The sequence below is a fragment of the Pleurodeles waltl genome, chromosome 9 (genome assembly GCF_031143425.1).
Source record: "Pleurodeles waltl isolate 20211129_DDA chromosome 9, aPleWal1.hap1.20221129, whole genome shotgun sequence".
Taxonomy (NCBI): Eukaryota; Metazoa; Chordata; class Amphibia; order Caudata; family Salamandridae; genus Pleurodeles; species Pleurodeles waltl.
Genome location: NC_090448.1, coordinates 499,618,072 through 499,642,761, shown reverse-complemented (window position 1 = coordinate 499,642,761; position 24,690 = coordinate 499,618,072). Strand labels below are relative to the sequence as shown.

At 44.3% G+C, this 24,690-nt stretch overlaps 1 protein-coding gene across 1 annotated transcript in view; it reads right to left on the bottom strand.

Annotated features, from left to right (window-relative positions):
* The window catches only part of LOC138259541 (coiled-coil domain-containing protein 170-like), a 439,156-nt gene that overhangs the window by 29,392 nt on the left and 385,074 nt on the right, over positions 1-24,690 (bottom strand). The window contains exon 9 of the mRNA XM_069207352.1: positions 14,922-15,122. Coding sequence (XP_069063453.1) covers positions 14,922-15,122 — 201 coding nt within the window. The remainder of the gene's footprint in view (positions 1-14,921; positions 15,123-24,690) is intronic.

The window sequence follows — 24,690 nt, the reverse complement described above, 5'->3', positions numbered from 1 at the left end:
GACCTCTAAACCAATTGAACCCATTGCTATTAATAACTGTAGATACATCTTGGCCACCTAACCCATGAGTCAACATTATTGTTTATTCCTGCTGCCTTAAAGGTCTCAACAATGCCCAACATTTTGTTCTCAAAAAAATCAGAACGTTGAGAACAGAGTTTCAAAGAGACTTCCAGGAATTAAGAGAGTGGAAAGACTGGCAAACTTCTTCGTGATTTTAAAAACCTCTCTAGGTTTGTTATTGGACCTACTAATTTCAGTAGCAAAATATTTCCCTTGACTTTTTTTTATTCCTCAATAGTAAGTGGACAGCTCCTTTTTATAGCACTCTCTGTCCTCGGGCAAGTAAAGCTTACATCAGGATCTATCAAGTTTTTTTACATTGCTGCTTCATTGATTTAATCTCCACATCGAACCTAACCTAACCAGACATTGTCTGCTAGTGTATCTACTTCAAATCTGCGATAAAGCACAGGAATCCTATTATTAACAATAGATGTAATTTCCTTTGTCTTAACCTTGGCCCAACTATGATATGGCAGTGAAAAATGAAGCCCTCCACATCTGGGGCTATGCTCCAATGTCCAGCAGAAGTACACTGTAGAGTGATCCGATCAGGTGTAACTCAAAACCTCTGTAACCTTGATACAGCTGTTATAAAAAATTGGGTCACGCAGGTGAACTGCAGAGTGGGTGGGTTTGTCCACAAATTGCTTCAAGTTCCAGGCAGACACTGGTGCTCATTATGACATTGGTGGTAAAAACCACCTACCGCGGCGGTGACAGCCGCCAAAATACCGCCACCACAGCTACCATCCGTCCACCAGATTATGAGCAATGCCTGACTTCCGCCACAATAAGGGCGGAAATCTGGCAGTGTTCATGGTGATGTAAAGTGGTAAGCTGCCACTGCTACCACCACTGCCACGCCAGTAGAACACCAACAGCCGTACTATAACAATTCATACGGCCTGGCGGTGTTCTGCTGGCTGAGTGCCCCTTCCCGTTCCCTGCCAGAAGACCTCCTCGCTAAAGGTAAGTCAGGCTTCTGACAGGGGGGGTGGGAGGATGGGGGGGGTGTTTTGTGTGTGTGTGTCTGAGTGTGTGAGTGAGTGTGTGAATGCGTCTGTGTGTGTTGTGTTGTTTGCGTGGTTGAATGCGTGTGAGTGTATGCGTGTAAGAATGGTGAAGTAAGTGCATGTCTGCATGTCAATGTGATTGTGTAAGAATGTGTGTGAGCATGTCTGGATGTATGCGTGTATGAATGTGTGTATGCCAGTGTGAGTGATTGGGTGTATGCGTGGTGCGTGTCTGTGGGTGTGTGCGTGTATGGGGGTGTGTGAGGATCAGAAGGGGTGGGGTGTGTGTGTGTGAAGATCTGAGGGTGTGGGGTGTTTGGATGAAGAGGGGGTGGGGGTGTCAGGTGAGTGTTGAGGTGGTGGGGGAGCCGCCTACCGGTGACAGGGAAGGAATTCCCTGTCACCGGTAGGGCTTACCGCCATGGTTTCCGTGGCGTTGCTAACGCCACAAAAACCATGGTGGTAGGCAGGCTCATAACGCTGCTGGCAGTACTATGCCGACCGTCAGGCTAGAGATGCACATCTCTGGCCCGGCAGCTCATACCGCCATGGCGGTATGAGTGGAGAAGTGGCGGGCTGCAGCCAACCCCCCAATCTCATAATGTGGCAGTATGTACTGCCAGCCTATTGGCGGTCATGCCACCACATTAACACTCACCACCAAAGTCATAATTACCCCCATTGTGTCTAGGAGAAGGGGGGAGTGTTGATCCTCTGTCTTGTCCAAATGAATGTCCAACTCTCCCAATACAGAGAAATTGGAGTACTTTAGCATATAGTTGTACAGACAGTCATCTAACAAGGAAAAAAATAGTGGCCTTGCCAGGAGGATGTTAAATTAACATTCCAGACGCAGATTTATTTTCTGAAGGAGGGAGGTAGAAACCAAAAGGTTCAGCACCATGGAGTTCGGGAATATCAAAAGAAGCAAATTTCAAGGAGTTTTTTTAAATTATAGCAACCCCACCACCTCTCTTACTCACTCTATCATGGTGTACGATCAAGTAGCTCACGGGAACAGCAAATATCCAGTTTTCAAACATTTTTGCCATCTTTGCAAAACCATACCTAGTTTTGCTCAGGGATATGAATGCATCAATGATGCCACAGAGCAATTACTAATTTTCATGACTGATGGTTTAGGTGGTTTTGTGATCCATTCCTTAATGATTAAAGTTCTGTCTATAGGAATAGAGCTTCTGGAAATGGAGAATGAGATGCACATGACTGCCAAGTAGCAGAAATTGCATTTCCCAACTGCCACTCAGGGCTGTGGGTGGCCATGAGTAGGAGAATGGAAACTCTTCCTGAGAATCCTCTGAGCTCCAAGCTTGGGGTACTGACTGCAGGCTCCCATTGCCAGGCTCAGAACCAGAACCCGGGGAAGTTCCAACTAGCTTGTTAGGCTAGACATCCAACTTTTAAAAAGGGAGGTGATAGACTGCTCAGGATTGGCATTAGAGGTGTCCTTGCACATAGAAGATGCTGCTCAGGAGAAGTGAAGACTGCGGGGAGTTCAGGCATGTTGAGTCAGCAACATTACTGTGAAATGGAACATGGCCCACACCAAAATACAGAGAGTGAGATTGTGGGCCTTGACATCTTTTTCTTGAAGGAGCCACTTTGTGATTGAGGGAGTCTAGTAACTCCAAACAAGGGTGAGTTCCACTTGGAGGAGGAGTGCCAAGGAGTACTGAAGTTCTATGACAAGCTGCAGCCACCAGCCATTGTCAGACTATTGATAATCTACAGGTGCCAAGGAAGAGTCAAGATCAATTTAAGGAAGGCCAACCCTGTGATCAGTGGTAGGTAGCTACTCGTTTAGGTGGGTTTTGTTTACAATTGAGCCCAAGGAAGACTTGAGTGGCAAGAATCCGGAGACCATGAACTCCACCGCCTCCACAATACCCTCAATCTAGAGTCCAGCAAGCCAAGGATCCAGCAGAGTAGCATTCCTTTAAGCAGCACAGCAGTCCTTCTTCTTGGCAGAGTCTTTGCCGGTCCAGAAGTGTACTGATTTGGTAGGGTCAGAGGTCCAGTACTTATACCCAGTTGTGCCTTTGAAGCTGGGTGACTTTAAAGAAGAGTCTTTGTAAGGGCACAGAGGTCTTCTCTTCCGGACCTGGCTCCAGACTCAATACAGGGGGTTAAGCATCATTTTGCGTGAGAGCAGGGCACTGCCAATTCAGGTGTAGGTATCAACTCCTCCATCCCATCCTACCCAGGATAGCCCACCAACACGCAGAAGGCCACTCAGTCACATTTACCTTTCTTATGTGTGAGACTGTCTAGAGGGAATGCAGAATATCAGTTTTCACCCCACCCCAGATGTGTTTTGGAGACAGCTGCAGGCACACAGGGCTAAAGCAGGAAAGGCTAACTTTATAAAAGTGGCATTTTCAAAATTGTAATAATAAATCTGACTTTACCATTAAAGAGGATTTGTCATTATAATTTCATAGGTACTAAACATGATATGCTTACTCCTTCTCAATTAGGAATTACAACTTATTAAATGTAATAAGGAATCCCCAATTTTAACCAACGAGTGGGGTAGGCATCACAGTAATGAAAAATGACTTTGGGAGTTTTTAACTACCAGGACATGGAAAATGTAAAAACACATAACCTGCCTTTTAGTTACATGCAACCTGCCCTATGGGCTACCTAGAGGTGACTATGTAATAAAAGGGAAGTTTAAGGCTTGGAAAGATGTTTTAAATGCCAAGTCGACATGGCAGTCACACTGCACACAGGCTCTGAAGTGGCATGTCTGGGACATGTTTAGAGGGCTATTTAAGTGGGTGGCACAATCACTGATGCAGTCCCAATAGTGGCATTCAATTTACAAGCCCTGGGTACATGTAGTGCACTGCACTAGGGACTTACAGGTAAATTTATATGACAATTGTGAATAAGCCAATATTACCACAACTTAAGGTGAGCGTAGAAGCACTTCAGTACTGGTTAGAAGTGATAAAGTGCACAGAGTCCTAAAGCCAACAAAACCAAGGTCAGAAAAAGAGAAGGAGGAAGGCAAAAAGTATGGGGTGACTCTCCAGAGTGAGCCATTTACCAACACCCAGTTTATGCATGCATTGCAGTTTTGAGTTGGTAGGTATTTAAGGCATTTGATACCTTAAATACCTCAACCTTCATTAAATTACAGCAGGTAACACCTGCTGAAATTTAACGGGTGAGAAGCATACTGTATTTACCATATCATCCAGCTTTGGCACATCAAACACCAAAATCTGCATATTATTCCCCACCATCACGTACTAGGTGTATACGTATAACTACGTATATGTATGACATTTATAACTTACCCCATTGTATCATGATTTATCATGTTAGAAAAATGGCACCTCAGCTTGCAATCTGAGCAATAGTGTTACTTTCCTTATTAGACGATTCTTTATTTGTATAAATTGGTTGTGTGATGTTTTATTGTGTTGTGTTTTGACTATTTCATTGTTTTGAGACTTCTAAATACTTTGCACATTTTCTTTAAACTAAGCCTGCCTGTTCTGTGCTACCAAGAGAAGAGCACAGGCTCATTTATTGAATTGTTTGTTGGACCTAACAAGATTTTGGACTTATTACTAAGGAATGACTCATATCTTCCCCAACTAATAGCTAATTTCCTTACGCAAGGACATGAGAAAATTATTTTCTGATCAGGAAAGGGAACACCTGTCACAATTTGTAAGGGTGTAGGGAAAGCGATTTCTCTAGTTACAAAAATGTTTTATTGATGGAGCAAAACGTTTTAAAGCAGTTGTACGTGCTGCAAACGTTTAGGTGTGCATATTTGCACAGTGAAAAAGGAATTCACAAAACTGTTTTTCAGGAATACCGCTGGAACACTGCAACTATCACATGTTTCAATAAACGACTTGAAAAAAGTCTTTAGAATTCCAAACAGCCATGAATCTGAACTGCTGTGCGGCATAAAACCTGTGGGTGCAGATTTACAACTGTATTCAAGAATCAAGCCCATGCTGATCCATGTCCCATATTTGTTCGTGTCAAGCTCACCTATATCTCTCTATTAGTAAAATCCTTATCAGCGCAGAACACATTCTGATATGATTATAATAGACTAGTTTGAATTAGTCTTAATACCACTTGTTTGTCATTTAGTAGCTTGGAATTGATTGCCTCATCCTCTAGCAACTGACTCACAAAGCTACTGGAAAAACTCTGTGACGCTTAGCTGCAGCCAACACATAGCTTACAAGTTCTAATTCAAGTTTGCGATTCACAAAAAAGTAAATTTTCACACAAACTTGTTTTCTCATACATAACATTAAAGCAAATCGGAGTGACTTTACATGTGAGAACATCTCTTCAAAGGGGCAAGTCCCAAGCATTTCAGGTCATAGACACCTATAAAAGTTGTCAAACTAAGGTTTAAAATATTTGCGGGTAACAAAGAAGAAGGTACATTGTCATAGCTGAGATGTATGAGAAGAGGTTTTCAATGGACTGAATACATCCTTGTGTCAGAAAAAAAGTAAGTATGTGTTAATACACTGATACATTACATTTATTTAGTCTGGCAGCTACACTTGCTCCATTACCAGTTTAGCAAGGGCCTGATTTAGAGTTTGCAGATGGGTACTCCATCACAACTGCAATGGAATTTCGTCTGCCTTATTACAAGTGCATCAGGATGTAATAAGGCGGACGGGATATCTGTCACATTTGTGCTTTAGACCTGGATCAGCTGCAGTTTGAAGCTCTGCAGTCCAACAAGTCAATTTCCAAGAAGACAACCCTGCTTTGTGCAACCCTTATGTAGAGGGTTATACGAAATTGGGAATTGCCTAAGCCTGTTTAACCTTCAGTCAGAGATAGACCTTACCCCATTGTTCAGGAGGCAAATTCAGTAAATATTGTAAATAGGCCTTTAGCTGTCCGCAGCTGTTCTGCCATTTGTGGCAATTGTGGTCAAACAATCATTTACACCTGCATCTTTATCAGGGACATTTTGCTATCTTAATAGGGATCCTAAAATATATATGTTTGGCCTGTTGCTAGCATATTGAATCATAAAATTGCCCAGGAATGTCTTGTCAATGTGCAACACCTCAAGAGATTTCTCCTGGATACTTTGTGCCAAAGTGTAAGATGGCAAACTTGGGGCTTTAATGGAACTGTTGCCTTATAAATGAGTGTCTATAGCTGTCCCTTCTACAATGTGGGCTTTGAAAATGTAATTTTGGGATACTATTCCTACATCCTTTGCCTCCTGCTCCCTTATGACAAACCGTAGGTGTATGTTATGTAAACTTAGCCCAGAAGATTGATGTAGTTTGAAGAGAAAAAGATGGAATCAAGGAAATCAATTTTGTCGATTTGAGTTATTTTGACAACACCGAGGGCCTGGTTTAAAGATTAGTGGTAATATCAAATCTTCTGATTTCTGGTGGAAATAGCACTTTGAGACATTCAAATACAATAGATGGTGAAATAATGTACAATCTGTGAATCTTGAATAGTTTTCAACTGTGAAATACTGTGTTTATCACAGACGAAGTGGGATGGATGGAATGCCACAGTTCGATTCTGTTCTGTCTTTAGTATTTTTACCCAGCTCTAAATAAGTCTCTCTGATTGTTCAGGCAATATAAAAAACATCTTTATGGCGCCTATCGGGGGTAGAACAATAATCCCTTTCCAGATACAAACTCAAATTTTGGGGAAATTGGGATTACAAGTGGTGGGTTTTACTAAGCCTGGGTTTACCAGTACAGTGAAAATCAGGTATTGTTCTATGAGGTAGAATAATACGTCCCTGGTGATTGGCCAGGTAATGGAGGAAAATGTGCAGGAAAAACTTGCAGGAATTTGAAATCCCTCATACTATTTATTACCCATTCTCCCGCAAAATCCTTGTAGTTGCACACTAATGGTGGGGTTCTGGAATCAATATTTGCAATGCTATATATTCCCCGCCACCATTACTGGCAATATTTGATCACCGCCAAATCTGACTCTAATGACATAGTCATACGTACCACTCTTTGCTTAAAACAAGAAGCATACTTACATTAGACTTATGCTTAGAAATCGATGTGTTAAATAAACAGCCAATAAAATATGTTAGTGTGCCTCCACTATTTTTTAGTCTGCTGGTGAATGTTCTAATGAAGCTGTAAGCGCCAAGTCTATGTCTCAATCCTGGCGCAATATTGTGTTGAGTGGTCCAGGCTTGAGGGACCTAAGCCCATATTTATACTTTTTCTTTTGCATCATTTTTTGACGCAAAACCTGCGCAAACTTACAAATTGAAATTGTATTTTGTAAGTTTGCGCCGCTTTTGTGTTAAAAAGCGGCACAAATGCGGCACTAAAAAAGTATAAATATGGGCCCTAATGTGAATTAAGCATGTGGTACTGCAGTACAAAGTAGGGTCAATGGCAGCACATTAGGTGACGAGGCAAGTAAGGGCACGTGCAAGAGGGTAATGGATGCAATCAAAATGTGGAGCAGTAGCTGTAATTGGAAAGAAAGATACCATTTGTTGACAATATTGATTCACCATTTATTTTGCAGGGCAGGAGGAGGCACCAGATTACAAAAGAATGTTATTTAGCAGTTGGTGAAGGCTTTAACATTGTTTGTATAAGATTAATAAAACAATTAATTTGGTGATGAAAAAAAAACATTGAGACAACACGATGTATGTGATGGGGCTCATTTGCACTTCTGGAAAGTTAAATAGATATACATCAAGAGTACTGGATATTGACAAATACTTAGGCTGTTTTGCCAACAGCTTCAGCAGTAGCAACTGTAAATTAGCTGCTCCTGAAAGTCCATATCCGAGCAGCAGGTGAGGGTACATTATAAATCGAGCCGTTATTGGCCCACAGAGAAGGTAAATAAGGCTATTAGCTCACGCTTGTTAGCCATGAATTCCAACCACCCTCCCCCCAAAAAATAGATTCAAGAAGCACCTCATCGTATCTGAACTGAAAGTCACGCGTTGGCAACTGATAACAGGCCTGCTATGCACCAACCCAAGGACACACACACACACAACCTAGCAGCCTCAGCTCAAAACACCAGGCTTCCAGTGCACGGACCCCAAGTTGTATAACTCTCCAGCTGCCACAAAAGTTGCTGAGCAGGAAAGTTGCAACCTCACCCACAGGAATTTATGCTCCAGCATAACCTGTCACTTGTATTCATTGAGAGTAGAGCTCCAAGGAATTCCCACCCACGGACCAGATCAAACTAAAACAAAAAAAAATAAAAAGTAGTAGAAAGCTTGCTGGAGCACGAAAAGAGGCACAGCACATAGACGCCCACATAAAAAGGGAACTGGTAAGCACATTCATTGTTGAGGAGCCTGATAATGATTATTATTACCCACTAAAAAAAACATGATGGATTGGCTGGACTGATCCAAAAGTCCATCTCAGGTTCTAAAGACAGATAAGGACTGTGCACAGCATCCAAGACGTTTACGATTACACTCCTCTCTTTCTGCAACACCAGTTTCTGGTTACGCTGTCAGAATCAAGGGACGTGCGGATCTGTGTCATCCTTTTCGTTCATAATACTCATTCTGCTTACAGTAGATTTAGCCTGCATTCTGTTTGATTCCTCGTAACTTAGGGACGGTCAAGCTAAATCCAGTAAGGGCAGTGATGACAATCAAAGTAATGAAAAAGACCTCACAAGAACACCTCTAAGAGAAGCAAGATTAGGAGGAAGATATTTGGAAAAACGTAAGCAGAGAGAGGAAAGAGGTGGTAGTGGAAAGGCCATGTGAAAGGTAATGTGTAGCTATGTTGAAGTAAGGAGGTGGATGTTTACTGACCTACTGATATGAAAGAATGGGGCTTGGGCTTAGGAAGCGCAAAGGCAAAAGGTTGATTTTGGACAGGATGGCCTCGTGAGTACAGGGCATCAGGCGAATGGAATGACAGGAAAGACAGTAGGATTAGCCAAGACAAGTCAAACTATGATTTCTGTAAAGGAAGGGCAAAAGTCTAATTTCGGCAGGAGGATCTTTTGGAACCTAGAGGGACCACAGAGCACATGGCATTAAGTGACAAAAAAGACAGATGAGGCAAGACAAGCTGAGGTATGGCTTCTGTTAAAGCAGGGCAAGACATAGTAAGCAACACAGGGCCAGGTAAAGTTGAACCTCAGCTAGAAGACCCTGATAATTGAGGAAAAATGTCATGGAACGGTAAGTCGGAGAGATAGAGAAGAGTATGCAACAAAACACTTTCTGTAGTTTCCCAGTTCACCCAGAAGAAGACAACAATGGCAAGATAATTGAGGAATGTGTTGTGGTCTCATGCGTACAAGAGTTCTATGGATGGTGAGGTAGGGAGTGGAATTCTCTCATTTGGAAATTCCACTGGGAGGCGGTTGAGCGAGATCAGGCAATGGAGAGGCAGGAATGACAGGTACTGGCCATCTGTTTGTGGACGTTGAGGATTTTACAATAAAGGAACTGAAGGAAACGCATCTTGTCAGAATGGGAAACGAGAATGCCAGATGAACAGTAAATAGATTTGTAAAGATGAGGCTCTAAGGCAGCCCACAGCAATTATTGAGGACAATAAAGGCAAAAAGCTACAGGTGCTGGACACTCAAGTGCGTGATTCTTAGCAGGGATATTGATGGGGTACTGCCAATGGCATTCAGATGTAAGTGGGTTACTGAAAACCATTCATTCATACAAGCAGTGGTGCTATGAGATTGTGGTGCAAAAACTATTTAGGATATACAGATTATCTGTAAGGAGGGGACAGCCTGTCTTATCACACATGCCAGTAGTAAATGCAGCTTGCAGTACAAATACAGAAAAGGATGCAAGACCAATTTCAGGGGAGAAAGAGCAACAAAGATGCATGTGGTACATACCCAGAGATGGCTATGAGAAAGGATACTGATTCAAGGGGCAGATGCATGGCCTTATCAAGGATATCCTGGGCAGCATTCGATAACTCCTCTGACTTTACCTCTCACATTCAACAGGGTGTGATAGGTCTGACCTTTTAAACTTGTTATTTAAAGCAGTGTAAATTTAATCTATGAGGGTTTTTTCTGAAGGTTTCACTAATTTCCACTCTGATTGATAAATCCTCCACCTGGCATCCAACCATGCCCATGATTTACCAGCAATCCATCCTGGTAAATTGGAGAATGGAAGTGGCTAGTCTGGTTTGAGAGACTGTTCCTGGAACACCTTCTACCTGACTGCATGTTCTTCTGGTTGGGCATGTTTTTCCAGAAGGAACCTGGCAAACCCTTCTCTCTCTCTCAGAGAGGTCCTCGGAGGATGACTTCCTCAGTTGTATACTCTTTATTAGGGTCCCTCCTCACAAATGTATACTTTCAGTGGGCCTTCAAACTCAATCTGTATGTAACAGAGATGCTGTTGGGTGACAAATAATATGGTTTCTTCTCTCTTAGTGCAGTGCCTATGACTATTTGTAGTTAATCGGAAATGGCAGTGGCAGTGCAGGGACAAAAGTGACTTGAGGGGACATTCACTCCTTAGATGACCTTCTTTGTAGGGTGATGTATATGAGTGTATAGGGCTGGTACAAGGCTGCTGACAGGTTACAAATTGCAATAGAAATGCAGATTGAATAAGCGCCAGCCAACCATACTATTTTATTTTAAGGTATTGTATGGGATATAATGAAGTGAGAATCTGTAATATTCTGGGTGAAAGTACTTCCTTTCACTACTGAATGAGATAATTCATACTAGGGTATAGCCAGTCTCTGACCAGACAGCTGAATTCTGTTACTTTGGTAATTTCATCTGATAATCTTTTCTGTTCAGGCTATCAGAGTCCAGCTTCTTTCTTAGTCAAAATATGTTTTTCTCCAGGTTGTCTAGAGAAGTTAGGGAAAGAGCTTTGGGTGTGTGATTGTTATACCTGACATGCTTTGTGTGATAGCCCCCAGACGTTTTGCCTTCAATCCATTGTTTTTGCTGAACTCATTTTTGGCGGCATTTGGACTGTGTGCACTTTAGCCCCGCTAACATGCGGTAAAGTGCTTGTGCTCGCTCCCTTAAATATGGTAAAAGTGGCATAAACACCATTAGCACAATTTAACTTACTAATAAGTCCCTAGTAAATGTTACTAGATATACCCAGGGACTGTAAATTAAACGCTACAATTAAGTTGTAGCACTCATTGTGCACCCACTAAAGCAGAACTGTAAAGCATGTCTCATGCCTACCACGGCAGCCTGTAGTGCATTTTGACCTGCCATTTCGACTTGGCAAACTGAACCTTTTGCCAGACCCAAACCTTCCTTTTTAATATTTAGAGATCATCCCACAGGTAGGTCAAAACATCTCCAATGGTTGGGTGCATGTGATTTTAAAAGTAGGACATTAGTACTTACCTTTTACATGTCCTGGCACTGAAAAGCTCAAAAGTCGTTTTTCAATGTAGCAAGGTTATCTCTCCTATAATCTACACAAAACCAACAATTGGTTACCTTAATACATTTAACATGTGATAACTTCATCTTGGGGACAGATTGAGAAATTCTTCTTACACTCATTTGGATTTGTAATTTAAAATACTATTTAATGGTAAAGTTGCATTCTAAATTAGTATTCTGAAAATGCCACTTTGAGAGATTTTGCATTTTCCTGCTTAAACCAAATTTGCCTTTCTGACATTGTCCATGACTGTGATTGGCTGTGTATGCCTCCTAGATATGGGACAAAAGGAAGTCTGGGTGTAGAGGGAGTGGGTCTTCTTGACAGGCTGGCTAATGAGGAGCTGTCCAATGCCCTGATTACGTCTCAAAGGACCCTGCCAGCAGTACACACCAGGGAACCTGACACCTGGCCTGCCCTTGCCTTTGGCACCCTAGAAAGTTTGAAGCCAAACTCAGGGGAAGGTAAAGGACTGACAGGAACCAGTTTTGTGGTTAAGCCAGGGATTCCCCCCACAGGGGCTGGCACTAGATGTGAATGTGGCACCTTCACAACCTCTTGTCAGAGCACTCCTGGACCTGTGGAAGGTTCAGAAGAAGGACTGTCCTGCTGTCTGAAAAAGAAAAACTGGACCTTCTTGCCTTGAACCCAGGATCCTCAAAAGTGACTTTGAGGGTCAGTTGGCTGACCTCCCGTTTGAGCTACAGGAACACAACAAGCTTCCAGAGCCTGACAATTGCCTTGCAGATCAGCACCAACTGGCCTGCTTCAGCCCTGCTGCTGGCCTCTGTTGGAGAGAGATCTTATCCCCAAGAGGTGTCACCCCATGTTCTAGACCCTTGGCTGGTACCAGGGTGTACTACTTGTACCTCAAATATCCAGAAAGCTGCACTCCAGCTAAAAATCCACAAGGTTGAGGCTCTGTGTGTCCACCAGTGGGCTCCTTGTGTTAGCAATGGTCAATTCACCTCCCGCCAATGTGAGGTACCCCCGGCAACCCGCTCTTCATGCCAAACAGTAAATGTCCGCATTAACCACCAAAACAAAGCTTCTGTGAAGACCACTCCTCATGCTGACATCGAACTCCTCACAGCCTCTTCCAATGCAGAGCTCCTACTGAGGCTCCTTGTGTGGAAGTGGAATCTGAGAAGGTACATTCTTTAGCAGGACAAACCTGGTCCCTCAGTCCAATCAGCGCTCCATCGCAGTTCATTTGAAATTGTGACTGTGACTGTGACCCAGTCTAGCGCGATCAGATAACCACAAGTGGATTTTTGCACTTTTTGGCGCTACTTTTACCTAACGTTTTAAATATTCATAACTCTGGTTCTACTGATTGGATTTTTTTCGTCTTGGTGTCATTTGTTTATTAAATGTTACTCTAATTCCTAACTTGGTTTGGCATTTTACTTGTGTTGTGTCTTCACTTTATCACTGTTTGAATACTTTACACATTGCTTCTAAGATAACCCTGACCTTTATGCCAGTCTATAAGAGAGCAAAACAAAAGTTTATGTAGTGGTTTGCAGGTTCACCCTGACAAGGATTGTGTTTATTACTTCAGTAAGGTTCTCATCCCTCTCAACTAATAACACCATTTCTTCCAGTGATGAGCTCTAGGGCTCCGAAGACTTCAAAGGTTTTCTGTTGACCCAGTTATGTAATTGGGTCAGGAAAAAAACCTGTGAGTGTGCCATGAGACTGTGGTCTTACTGTGACGAGGAGGGTGTTTTACATTGATTTAGGCTTTATTAATTTGTCCAACTCTTATATGACATCTTTTGTTGACTCCTATCACTTAGCCCTTACAAAGCAGCCTACTTTCGTACCCCAGGAAAAACCCCTCAGAGTTTTTGTTCCTTGGTTAGAGGTTGTTAGAGGGGCTTGCAAATGATGAAGCATCCAGGTAATGACAGGTTTAGATGCTTGCCTTGATGAATTAACAATATACTATAAGGGTACAATAAGAAGATGTTAAACCCACCCCATCAAGAGGGAGATAGATAAGCAAACTAGACATGGCTATGCCCACCATTCCCTTTACAACATTGGTGGCTGGGCAGGAAAGTACATGGCACAACTAACAATAGGGATCCTCAAGCAGTGGCCCACAGATTTATCAATTTTTACAGGGTCTGCATGTGAGTAGTTAGTGCCAATAAAAAATAAGAATCAACAAGGATAGTAAGATTTAGATTGGTGGGGTGCCAAAAAACAGAGGGCCCTGAAAATGAGAGAGTATATTGTTCAGCAGGATACTTTAGTGCAATGACATTTGAGGCAATGTTGTCACATCAGCCAACATCATCAGTGTACCTAGTGGTGCCTATTTAGAAGGATTATAGCCAAGATGAATGGAGCTTGAGCAGCCCAATCTTAGCCCTTGCTGCATATCTCAAGTCAAACGGCCACTAGCTATCAGCCAGAACAGGCAGTTTTGCACCACAAGCACCTCCTCTATTCACATTACATAATTAAATGGAGCTGTAATCCTAACCAATAGCACAATACACTGTAGCATCATCCTCTCTTCCATTGTCTTGACACATTATTCCCTGGCCACAAACCAATCAGTGTTTTTGGCACACAAACTGGTTTGTGACCTCAGCTTCATTTTATGGTGAGATTAAAATACTAATCATTCTCATTGCAAAAAATATGTGCAAATGCCTTAAAATGCAAGGCAGGAGGCATGTGAGAAGAGCAGATCTCCAGCCATCATGTACCTTCTCAGGATGTATACCTTAATGGAGAGGAGTTGCTTTTAAAAAAAGAATTCACATGCAAACAATGACATTCTGGAAACATGCAGTGATCCCCTGGACTTCTGTCTGCTCCTCCCAAGGCAGTCTACTACCATTTACAGCATGAAGCTGTCCCACATGGGGACTTGGATCTGATACCCCCCTAGTTGGGTGTTGGTATCTGTTCAATTGAGCGCAACTGCAATTACAGTCGCAAACTATTGATACACATCATTTCAAATGCATAGCGTAGCGACACTCCTCCTTCACACCCCTTCCTTTTTGAGATTCGGAATGGGCTGCAAATGGCACAATGTGACTCATATGCAGATTCATAAAGTACTTTTACTTTATTACAATTCTCAATTTTGTGGATCAAATTGTGTAATTTTATAAACTGTTAGATTTTCAACTGCAAAGCCAATTCTTTAATAGGTTCCATAGTTTTTGCTAAACGTTTTTTTTATTACGGGGTTCTTGATTTTTATCTATCCATGAATTTCTTAGGTCTAGAGAGGCATTCCCTCTGTCCCCACCTGCAACTAGTCAAGATGGTGTATGTTTCGATCTAATTACTTATAAGATTCATGAAAAATATCCTGTGCAGGGCCTGATTTATAACTCAACTAACAAGCAACAATAGAGAATGTTTCTTACCTTCTTTCTCTCAAAGTTGAAGCCATCTTTAAGCAAGTCTTCTGAAGCCATTTTTCCTTTCAAGTGCTTGAGGGATTCCTTTTGCTCCTGCAGAACTCCCTCAGTTTTGATCGATTTACTCAAAGTTTCATGGTACAACTCACGCTGCTGTTCCAGCTGCCTGCTTAAGTGAAGAACTTTCTGTTGAAGATCCTCATTTGTCTAGGAGTCAAACATTTCACTGTTAAGAGAATGTAAAGAAATCCAAAGACAAAAACAAATCGGTTTTGTAAAGGTTGCTCCAGATTTCAATAATGTAAAGTCAGTATGGGGGGGTGCCTTATACCATGCGACTAATTTGCATTTACATTTTCTAATTACTTTCTGAACAGTGGTTGACATTGATGCTTCCTAAATGCACCCGGTTGCAGAATCATTTATTTCCACAGGTATTTGAAATAGGGTTCCCCTTCTGTTTCAAACATACTTGTCTGAGAAAGAACTAGCATCACTGAGTGAAAGGCATTGTGTAGCTATTCTCAATCACATAGGAACACAAAAATTCTAAGCATCTATTTCCCTGTTGTCTGCTCAAATGGAGGGGAACCCAGCATGCTATACTACCACAAGAGAAAAAAGTGTATCCTGCATTCATCTACTGTATAGCAAACTGAAGTCCAATGTTGGCCCTCTGAGCTAGATTCATGGCATATATTGCGGATAAGCAGTGACTAATTGAATGTTTCTCATGTACATTCAATGCGCGTAAATTTATCTTAGGTGAGTATCATGGGGACCTGGTATGGCCCTGCTCGATTACATCAAATTTGGAACAAAGTAACTGAGTGGTAAAAGAAGGAAACGTTTTCCTCTATCAGTGTAAGTGGTATTTTCAGGTTCAGATCATTTATAGATAAACAGTGCATTATAGAGTATGCGTGTGTAAGGACATAAATCACGTGAAACATTATATTTGGATAACAAAATAATTTTAAATTACAAAAAACAATTGTGTTATTGTATCAATCACTTATCTACAATCCGTATAAAATTCAGTGTCAGAACAAAAATGAGAAAATACACAGAATGAAAGGATTCTGATTTGACAGACTATGTTCGTGCCATCCATTGAAAATTGACAGAGGAAAGAGTAATGCACACTTTGGCCCTACTAACGACTTATATAGGAAATCGGGTGCAGGCTGCTGGAGCCAGAAGATCGGTCAATGACGAGTTTTTTCTGGGTCCTAAAGAATCTTAACTAAAAGGTGCTATATTTCCATATCCGATATTATCAAAGAGGGTTTATATGCATGAGATTGTACCGAGCGAAAACATGGACTGAAAAACCGTGTATTTGTGAAATGCCGAATCAATAAGAAATGACAAAACACTACGAGATATGTCATTTACATGTGCCAAAACGACCACCGCTGCACAGGAGAGCGCACTGTCTTCTTGATCTTAATTTCAGAACAACCACAGAGATCAAAAAACAAGTTTTGGACCTTCAGCTGAAATTCAAAGATCTCCTGGCAGTCAATGTGTGCATTTTTGATTTACTTCAATGTAACTGAAGAGTGCCATCCATCTTATCAGACCTGTGTACTCAACCTCATGGCTCCTGAGCGTATGATAAAACAAAAATGTAAGGAATCTGAACTGCTGGTAGAGTAAGTGGGGAAAGAAGAGGATATACTTATGGGACATTTGGTGGCCAAAACTAGTGCCAACACCGGATCAAAACTCTGGCAACAAATAACCCAGAAGGGTAATGCCTTGCCTGCACACACCGAGACAGTTGATGAATGGAAAAAAGGTTCAAGGACCTGAAACGTCCTGTTTAAGAGCTTTTTTCTAAGCACAGAAGTGAGAGCCTTGTCACTTGTGGCTGATCAACATTAGAATCACAAAATTAACTCAGTGGGAGGTGGATATCTGGAGGATTATGGACCTTAACACCGTTGAGGGACTAGAAGGAGGAACCAAAGCTCGAGGTGCTGAGGAGTCAGGTAAGTGCCAAGTACCATAAAATAGCATTGTCCCCGTGCTAGAGTCATTACAGTAAATAGTATGAGGGGTGCGGTTATGTCGAAGAAATATTTATTGGTTAGATGTAATATATGACAGACAGGATAGTCCAAAACTATGAGTAATAGTACAGTTATGGTATAATTAAGGAAAAGCAAGGTGTCATTAAAGTTAATGTACTCAATTTTTTTATAAAATGTAAGCATCTTTTCCGATTTGCAATGAGTTTACTACATAGAACAAAATCCCCTTTTCTTCTCTCAAATCCTGTGATTTTGAAAATTGCAAGGTTTTCAATCAAAGAAGGGCTTTGTTTATGCGGCCCTTACACTTCAAGGATGGTGATATAATGCATACCTCTCAATTAATTCAGTTTCGAAGGAGGAGGTAAACCTATGATTGTGGCAGTCACAATAATTAATTAATTAAAGGAGTTTAACTTTTCTTTGAGGGTGAGGAATGCCTGGCCAGTGATTCTATTGAAGTTTAAGGGGGGCATTATTGGCAAAGTAAAAAGAATTCCAAGATGGCTAACACCCTTCAAATATTGGTGAACTGACACATATGTCAATATGTTCATCATGTGCAAATTCAACCACAGGCTAAAAACATCAAAGTGGTGTGTCAATGAATCCAAAATGTATTGTATTCACTCATGAGGGCTGTCATCCAGCATTCTGTAAGAACCTTCCTAGAACTAGGTCTATTAAAGGAAGCTTTTGGTGATTTCCATTTTTTATTTGGACTATCCCACCTTCAAGAATAGACTGGGTCTGTCAGATCCCACTCTGTAGCCAAAGGGCAGTCAGAAGCTATTCGGCCACAAATGTTGTGGTTGTAGTATTTTGCCTCTGGTGTACTGAAGGCTCTCCTATTGTGGCTCTGGCAAACTGCACCAAGTACATTCTTTCTGCTCTTGACTCACAGGGTGGCGAGGGTAAGCATCCAAAGGCTTTCCAGGGAGGTAGTTTGCAAGGCAATATATTAATATCCAGCCCAGTGCCTCTCTTAAAAAATGAGAGGTATGATAGTAGCACAGCTAAGCAACATAATACACACTAACTAGGGTTACCTGCTAGGAGTCCCACCATCTCCAGTTCCCTGTTCCTATCAGTGTGGTGGGATAACAGGTCATAGACAACAGGCACAGGTGCAAGTTCATTGAGCATCTTACAGTAATCCTTAGGTCAGTTCATGTGATCTTTAGAAACAAGAGTTCACACTGTCAAGTTTATATCTCTTAAGGCATGCTGGTTGTTGGACTTTTTTGCTTATGCAGGGTCATCCTCAATCTTTTTGCCTACTGCCTCCTATTTGTTCTGACCTGTTGCTGTTGGCTTTTGAACTCTGAGCACTTTACCACTGCTAACCAGTGCTAAAGTGCATATGCTCTCTTTGTAAATTGTATGTAATTGGTTTATCCATGATTGGCATATTTGATTTACTAGTAAGTCCCTAGTAAAGTGCACTAGAGGTGCCAAGGCCTGTAAATCAAATGCTACTAGTGGGCCTGCAGCACGGATTGTGCCACCCACACAAGGTAGGACATGTAGTAATGTGTTTTATATGTCCTGACAGTGAAATATTGCTAAATTCGTTTTTCACTGTTGGAAGGCCTGTCCCTCTCATAGGTTAACATGGGGGCTACCTTTAAATCTGATTAAAGTGTAGATTCCCTTTGAGAGCGGATGGACATGTGGAGTTTGGGGTCTCTGAGCTCACAATTTAAAAATACATCTTTTAGTAAAGTTGATTTTGAGATTGTGTGTTTGAAAATGGCACTTTTAGAAAGCAAGCATTTTCTTGCTTATACCATTTCTGTGACTCTGCCTGTTTGTGGATTCCCTGTCTGGGTCAGTTTGACAGTTGGACTGGTTGCACCTAACACTAGACAGTGACACAGAAGGAGCTGGGGTGTAGTCTGAATTTCCTGATGAGCCATCTGTGCTAGGAGGGAGGGGAGGAGTGGTCACTTACACCTGAAAGGGCTGTGCCTGTCTTCACACAATGCAGTCTCCGACCCCCTGGTGAGTGTCTGGGGCCTGGCCTGGGCAAGGCAGGATTTCACATTCAAAAGAGACTTTACTTTGAAGTAGGCCTACTTCAAAGGAGAAATTTGGGTATAAGAAGGGCATCCAAAACCACAGACTTTAGAAACACTTCTGGAACCAAGAGGAACCTCTGCCTGGAGAAGAGCTGAAGAAGAAGCGCTGCCCTGCCTGTGACTGTGCTTTGTGGAGCTATCCTACAGTTGCTGCTTCTGCCAGAGTAAGAGGGCAAAGACTGGACTTTGAGTGCCTTCCATCTTGAGAAGAAATCTCCAAGGGCTTGATCTAGAGCTTGCCTCCTGTTGTTTGAAGTCTCAGGGACAGCAAAGACTTCTCTCTGCCAGCACCTGGAGTCTCTGGAGAGACTCCTACTCTGCCCTGTGGTGCCCATCCAGTTCCTGGGACCCTGAAAGGAGAAGCTGGCAGCCTAAAGACAAGAAAATCCACGCACAGAGCGCCGTGCGGGGAAAAGATTGACGCTAATCCGATCTGCGGCTGAGAAAAATGACACGCCGCCAGCTTTGCAGCTGAGAAACAACACTCGCAGGAAACGCAATGAAGAATCGACGCACGGAGCAGGAGAAACGACGAGCAGCATCGCTGACGGAGGCTGGGAGATCACAACCTGCGCTGCAGGATTTTCGGATCATCGTGCGGCTGGATTTTCGATTCGCGTACCGCCGTGCGGAGTTATTTTTGACTCACACCCGCCCATGCAGGGTTATTTTTGACTTGCACCAGGTACATTTTCACTCTCGCAACGTTAGTGTGTATTTAAAACTACTTAACGACTCTTTTTGATTTTGAATTGAAAACTTGACTTGTGCATGGTGGATTTTTGTCGTTTTGGTCTTGTTTTGTTTAGATAAATATTTCCTATTTTTCTAAACCGGTGTTGTGTCATTTTGTTGTGTTTTCATTAAGTTACTGTGTGTGTTGGTACAAATACTTTACACCTAGCACTCTGAAGTTAAGCCTACTGCTCTGCCAAGCTACCATGGGGGTAAGCAGGGGTTGGCTGAGGGTGATTCTCTTTTACCCTGACTAGAGTGAGGGTCCTTGCTTGAACAGGGGGTAACCTGACTGTCAACCAAAGAGCCCATTTCTAACATTGGTGATCAGCGGTTGGGATTTGGACTTGTATTTGTACTTGACATACAGTGATTAAGTGTACACTACTGTTTTGAGTTCAGACCACTACTTGACCACTTACTACTTGTCTTGTGATTCTGCTTTTTGTTCTCTGATGTCCTCCTGGAAATATTGCTAATATTTTGGGACTTTGGTTTTTGGTTGTGAAGCCTTTGCAGAATGGAAGTCAATTTCTGGCACCTATTTATGTATAAAAAGTGGCAGCTTAAAGCATTCTGCATGGAAAGGGGACTGGCTGTGAACAAGAAATCCAGAAGGGAGGATCTTGAGTCAGCCCTGTTTCAGTATGAACTGAAACATTGTCAGGCAACACCACCAAATGGGTCTGAGGAGGAGAACTACTCTGAGGAGGAGGACTACTCTGAGGAGGAGGGCAGTGTCCCTGAGGAGGGAACAGAAAGAGATGATTGGCTCCTAGCTCGAATCCGGAGTCTGGAAGAGCTAGAAGCAGAGCTTGAGAGGGCTGAGGAGAAGAGAGTCTTAGCCCTGGGAAAAGAAAGGATTGCAGCTCAAGAGCTGAGCTGTGAAAAGCTGAAGATGGAAGTCATAAGGGCTGAGTCCAGCTGGAATGGTGGCAGCAACAATTTTATATCCAGTGCTGCTGAAGAAGTGCACATACCCAGAGATGTGGTGCCCTACTTGAAGGAGGGAGTTAACACACACCAGGAGGTTCAGGTGTATGAGGTAGCTCCAGTGATGCACAGGATCTCTGAGGTGGATTGGGAAACTGGCATGGGGAGTCATATTCCTACTAGTGGGAGGGACACTCTACTGACTCTAGGTGAGAGTGACAGGGAGAGGGGTTCCCCCCAGGCAGAAGTCCTGGTTATGGAATGTGAAGACATCCCAGAAGAGTGCGGGTTGAATGTCAGGGACAGTCAAGTACTGTCTCACCAGTCTCAGGAGGGTGATGTGGGGTACTTTTTCAAGGCTGAGTCACTGGATGGTTGGGTGAAGGGTACTTGAGTTAATTCATGTGAGGGGCTGTGTGATGTAATTGCTGGAGAGCATATGTCTAGTCCTTATTTTCTAGAACTACGCCAAAACCAGGTGGAGTGTGAGTTCTCCGACCCCAGGGAGCTTACAATGGAGGCAGACTTCTGGGTGAGTACCAGAGAGTCTGTAGAGGCATTTAGGAGTGCTCCTGAGAGGAGTGGTCTAGGTAGTTCCCAACCAGGTGAGGTAGGGAAGGATTGTAGTGTCCCAGGTAGGTCCCAGTGTAGTGGGATGGGTGAGGGAATCCATGTCCAGTCTCAGAGGAGAGGGAATGGGGATGGGCTGAGGCCCAAGGTGCCCAAGATCCGGTCCCAGGTCCTGGAGGGTTCCATGAGGGAACTCCAGGAGGGAATCCAAGCCTGTACTGTAGGACCATCTGTTGAGGGAGACCCCACAGTGTCAGGAGAACTTGGGGGGCGGCTGTAGCCAGCGTCCCACCAGTTCTGGTGTCTGGCAGTACCACTCCTAGTGAGGGGGTGCAGAAGTCCAGACAGAGGGTTGAGAGGGGGTTGCGGACCCCAGTGGAGAACCTGGAGGGTCAGGGGTCAGCTCTGAGAGCCGAGCCCCCCAGGAATTACCTTGGTGAGACCATTTCTGGGTTGGGGGAATCCAGACTCTGTCAGATGGGCAGAGGTCAGGGGACATGCGCCAGCCAGACTCTTGTGTGGCCCTTCGGGACAGTGTGTCCCTTGAGGGGGGTAAGTGTGCCCCCCTGGAAGTCCTGGTGTGCCAGGCAATAGTTCAACCGCAGGGTGGTGACTCTGGGTTGAATGATCAGGTTCAGGGGTAAACTCTGACCTGATGGGGGGTAAGTGTGCTCCCAAGGAAGTTCTGGTGCGCCAGGCAGTGGTTCAACTGCTGGGTGGTGGCTCTGGGTTGGATGACCAGGTTCAGAGGGTAAACTCTGACCTGGTGGGGGGTAGGTATGCCCCCCAGGTAGTCCTGGGCTGCCAGGCAGTGGTCCAGTCTGTGGGTACAGACCGTGGACTGGAGGATCAGGTGCAGGGGGTAAACCCCGACCTGAAGGGGTGGGCGGTTTGCCCAATCACCCCCCCTAGTGTGATTTCAAGGGGTACTCTCCCTGAGGGAGGGGTGCAGATCCCTGAGAGTAGGGGCAGTGGAGAGAGAGGCTCACCCTTAACCCCAGTGCAATCTAAGGGTACAGACCCTGGATTGGAAGGCCAGGTTCAGAGTGCCCCCCCTGACCTGGAGGAAGGGACGACTGCTAACAGTGCCCCTACCATGTTGTCTTCTGGGGGGGCACTCCTAGTTGGGGGGTGCAGGAGCCCAGAAGAGAGGGCAGGGGGAGGGAAGCCTCACCCCTGGTCCTGGTCCAACCTGAAGGTACAGACCCCAGGATGGAGGACCAGTTGCAGGTTAACAGCCCTGCACTGGTGGAAGAATAGTGCAGGACTGCTTCTACAAGCACCCTGAGAATTTTTGTCTCTGGGGGTGCTGCTCCTGGAGGTAGGGTTCCGAGCCCCAGAGGGGAGGACCAGGGTCAGGTTGTCAACCCTGACCTGGTGGAATGGAGAGTGGTCGAAGGGTGCCAGGCACCTGGGGCTACCGCCCCCCCATTCTCCACAGTCACAGTGGTTGGAGAGGCCTGAAGTCGGGCTCTCATCCCTGACAGTAGTCAGGGGTCACTGTGGCTTGCTGTCCTGGTAGACAGAATTGCCCCTGGGGGGTCGGTGAGAGTCACACCCTGGGGGTGGAGTGGGCAACACCACTGTGTTGGCCCTGGAGGTACTATCTGCCCATTGGGATACATCTGTGAGCAAAGTAAAGTTAGGTGCTGCACAGATGGTGTCTGAAGATGTGGAGAAGGGTTACCCATGGGTTAGCTTAGTGGGCCCTGAGAGTATGGACAGAGGGATCCAACTGGAGTCAGGAAGGCGTAGAACTGTAACATGCCCCTGCTGTTGTGGGCCTGGGTCCTTGTTCTATCGCCCCAATCAGGGAAGTACATCATGGTATGGATTGTTCTCCCCTAGCTTTAGGCTGGTAGGGGGTCGTGTTAGACTTTTTTGCTTATGCAGGGTCATCCCCAATCTTTATGCCTCCTGCCTCCTATTTTTTCTGACCTGTTGCTGTTGGCATTTGAACTCTGAGCACTTTACCACTGCTAACCAGTGCTAAAGTGCATGTGCTCTCTGTGTAAATTGTATGTAATTGGTTTATCCATGATTGGCATATTTGATTTACTAGTAGGTCCCTAGTAAAGTGCACTAGAGGTGCCAGGGCCAGTAAATCAAATGCTACTAGTGGGCCTGCAGCACTGGTTGTGCCACCCACATAAGTAGCTTTGTAATCATGTCTCAGACCTGCCACTGCAGTGTCTGTGTGTGCAGTTTTAACTGTAAATTCGATTTGGCAAGTGTACCCACTTACCAGGCCCAAACCTTCCCTGTTCTTACATGTAAGGCATCCCTAAGGTAGGCCCTAGGTAGCCCCAAGGGCAGGGTGCAGTGTTTGGTTAAGGTAGGACATATAGGTGGTCATTCCAACCTCGGCGGTAAAAGGCGCTTACCGCCGTGCAGAAGACCGCCATAACACCGCCGCGGCCGCGGTAAACCCCCACGGTCATTCTGACCCACAACAGGCAAACCGCCAAAATACAGACATCCACAAAAGTCCGCCACACCAAAGGGCAGCGAGAAACTGGCGATGACCAAACCTCCACCGTCACGACAACAGAAATACGCCCACACTATCACGACACACGAATCCACGCGGCGGTCTTTCAACCGCGGTATTCCATTGGCGGTACACACCGCCGTGCTCAAAATACACACATATACAAAACACAGCCACATTGGACACTTCGAAATACACACACCTGATACACATACACACACCACTCCCACACACCCAATACAATATAAAACACACAACCACATCACCCACAAACCCCTACTCCTAGAGATTCGTGAACACGCACAGAGATAAGAGACCCGAGCACACAGACGCGCAATTCACTGTCACCCAGCTACACTACCACACACGTCAAAATACACACCAATACACATCACTACACTTAGCACCACACAATCCACCCCACACATCACCCAAACCACCCCATGGCACCGCAAAGACACCCCAGGTTTTCTGACGCTGAACTCATGGGTCATGGTGGAGGAAATTGTACGGGTAGAGCCACAGCTCTTCGGGACGCAGGTGCAGCACACCACCATTGCCAGGAAGATGGAGCTATGGAGCAGAATAGTGGACAGGGTCAACGCTGTGGGACAGCACCCAAGAAATCGGGACGACATCAGGAAGAGGTGGAACGACCTACGGGGGAAGGTGCGTTCCATGGTATCCAGGCACAACATCGCGGTGCAGCGGACTGGCGGCGGACCCCCACCTCCTCCCCCAGAATTTACAACATGGGAGGAGCAGGTCTTGGCGATCCTGCATCCTGAAGGCCTCGCAGGAGTAGGCGGAGGAATGGACTCTGGTAAGTCATATCTTAATTACTACATCCCCCCAACCCCACCAGCATGCCAACTCATACCCCCACCCTCACCCCCACCCCCATCACACCTACTCCTTGCAAATGT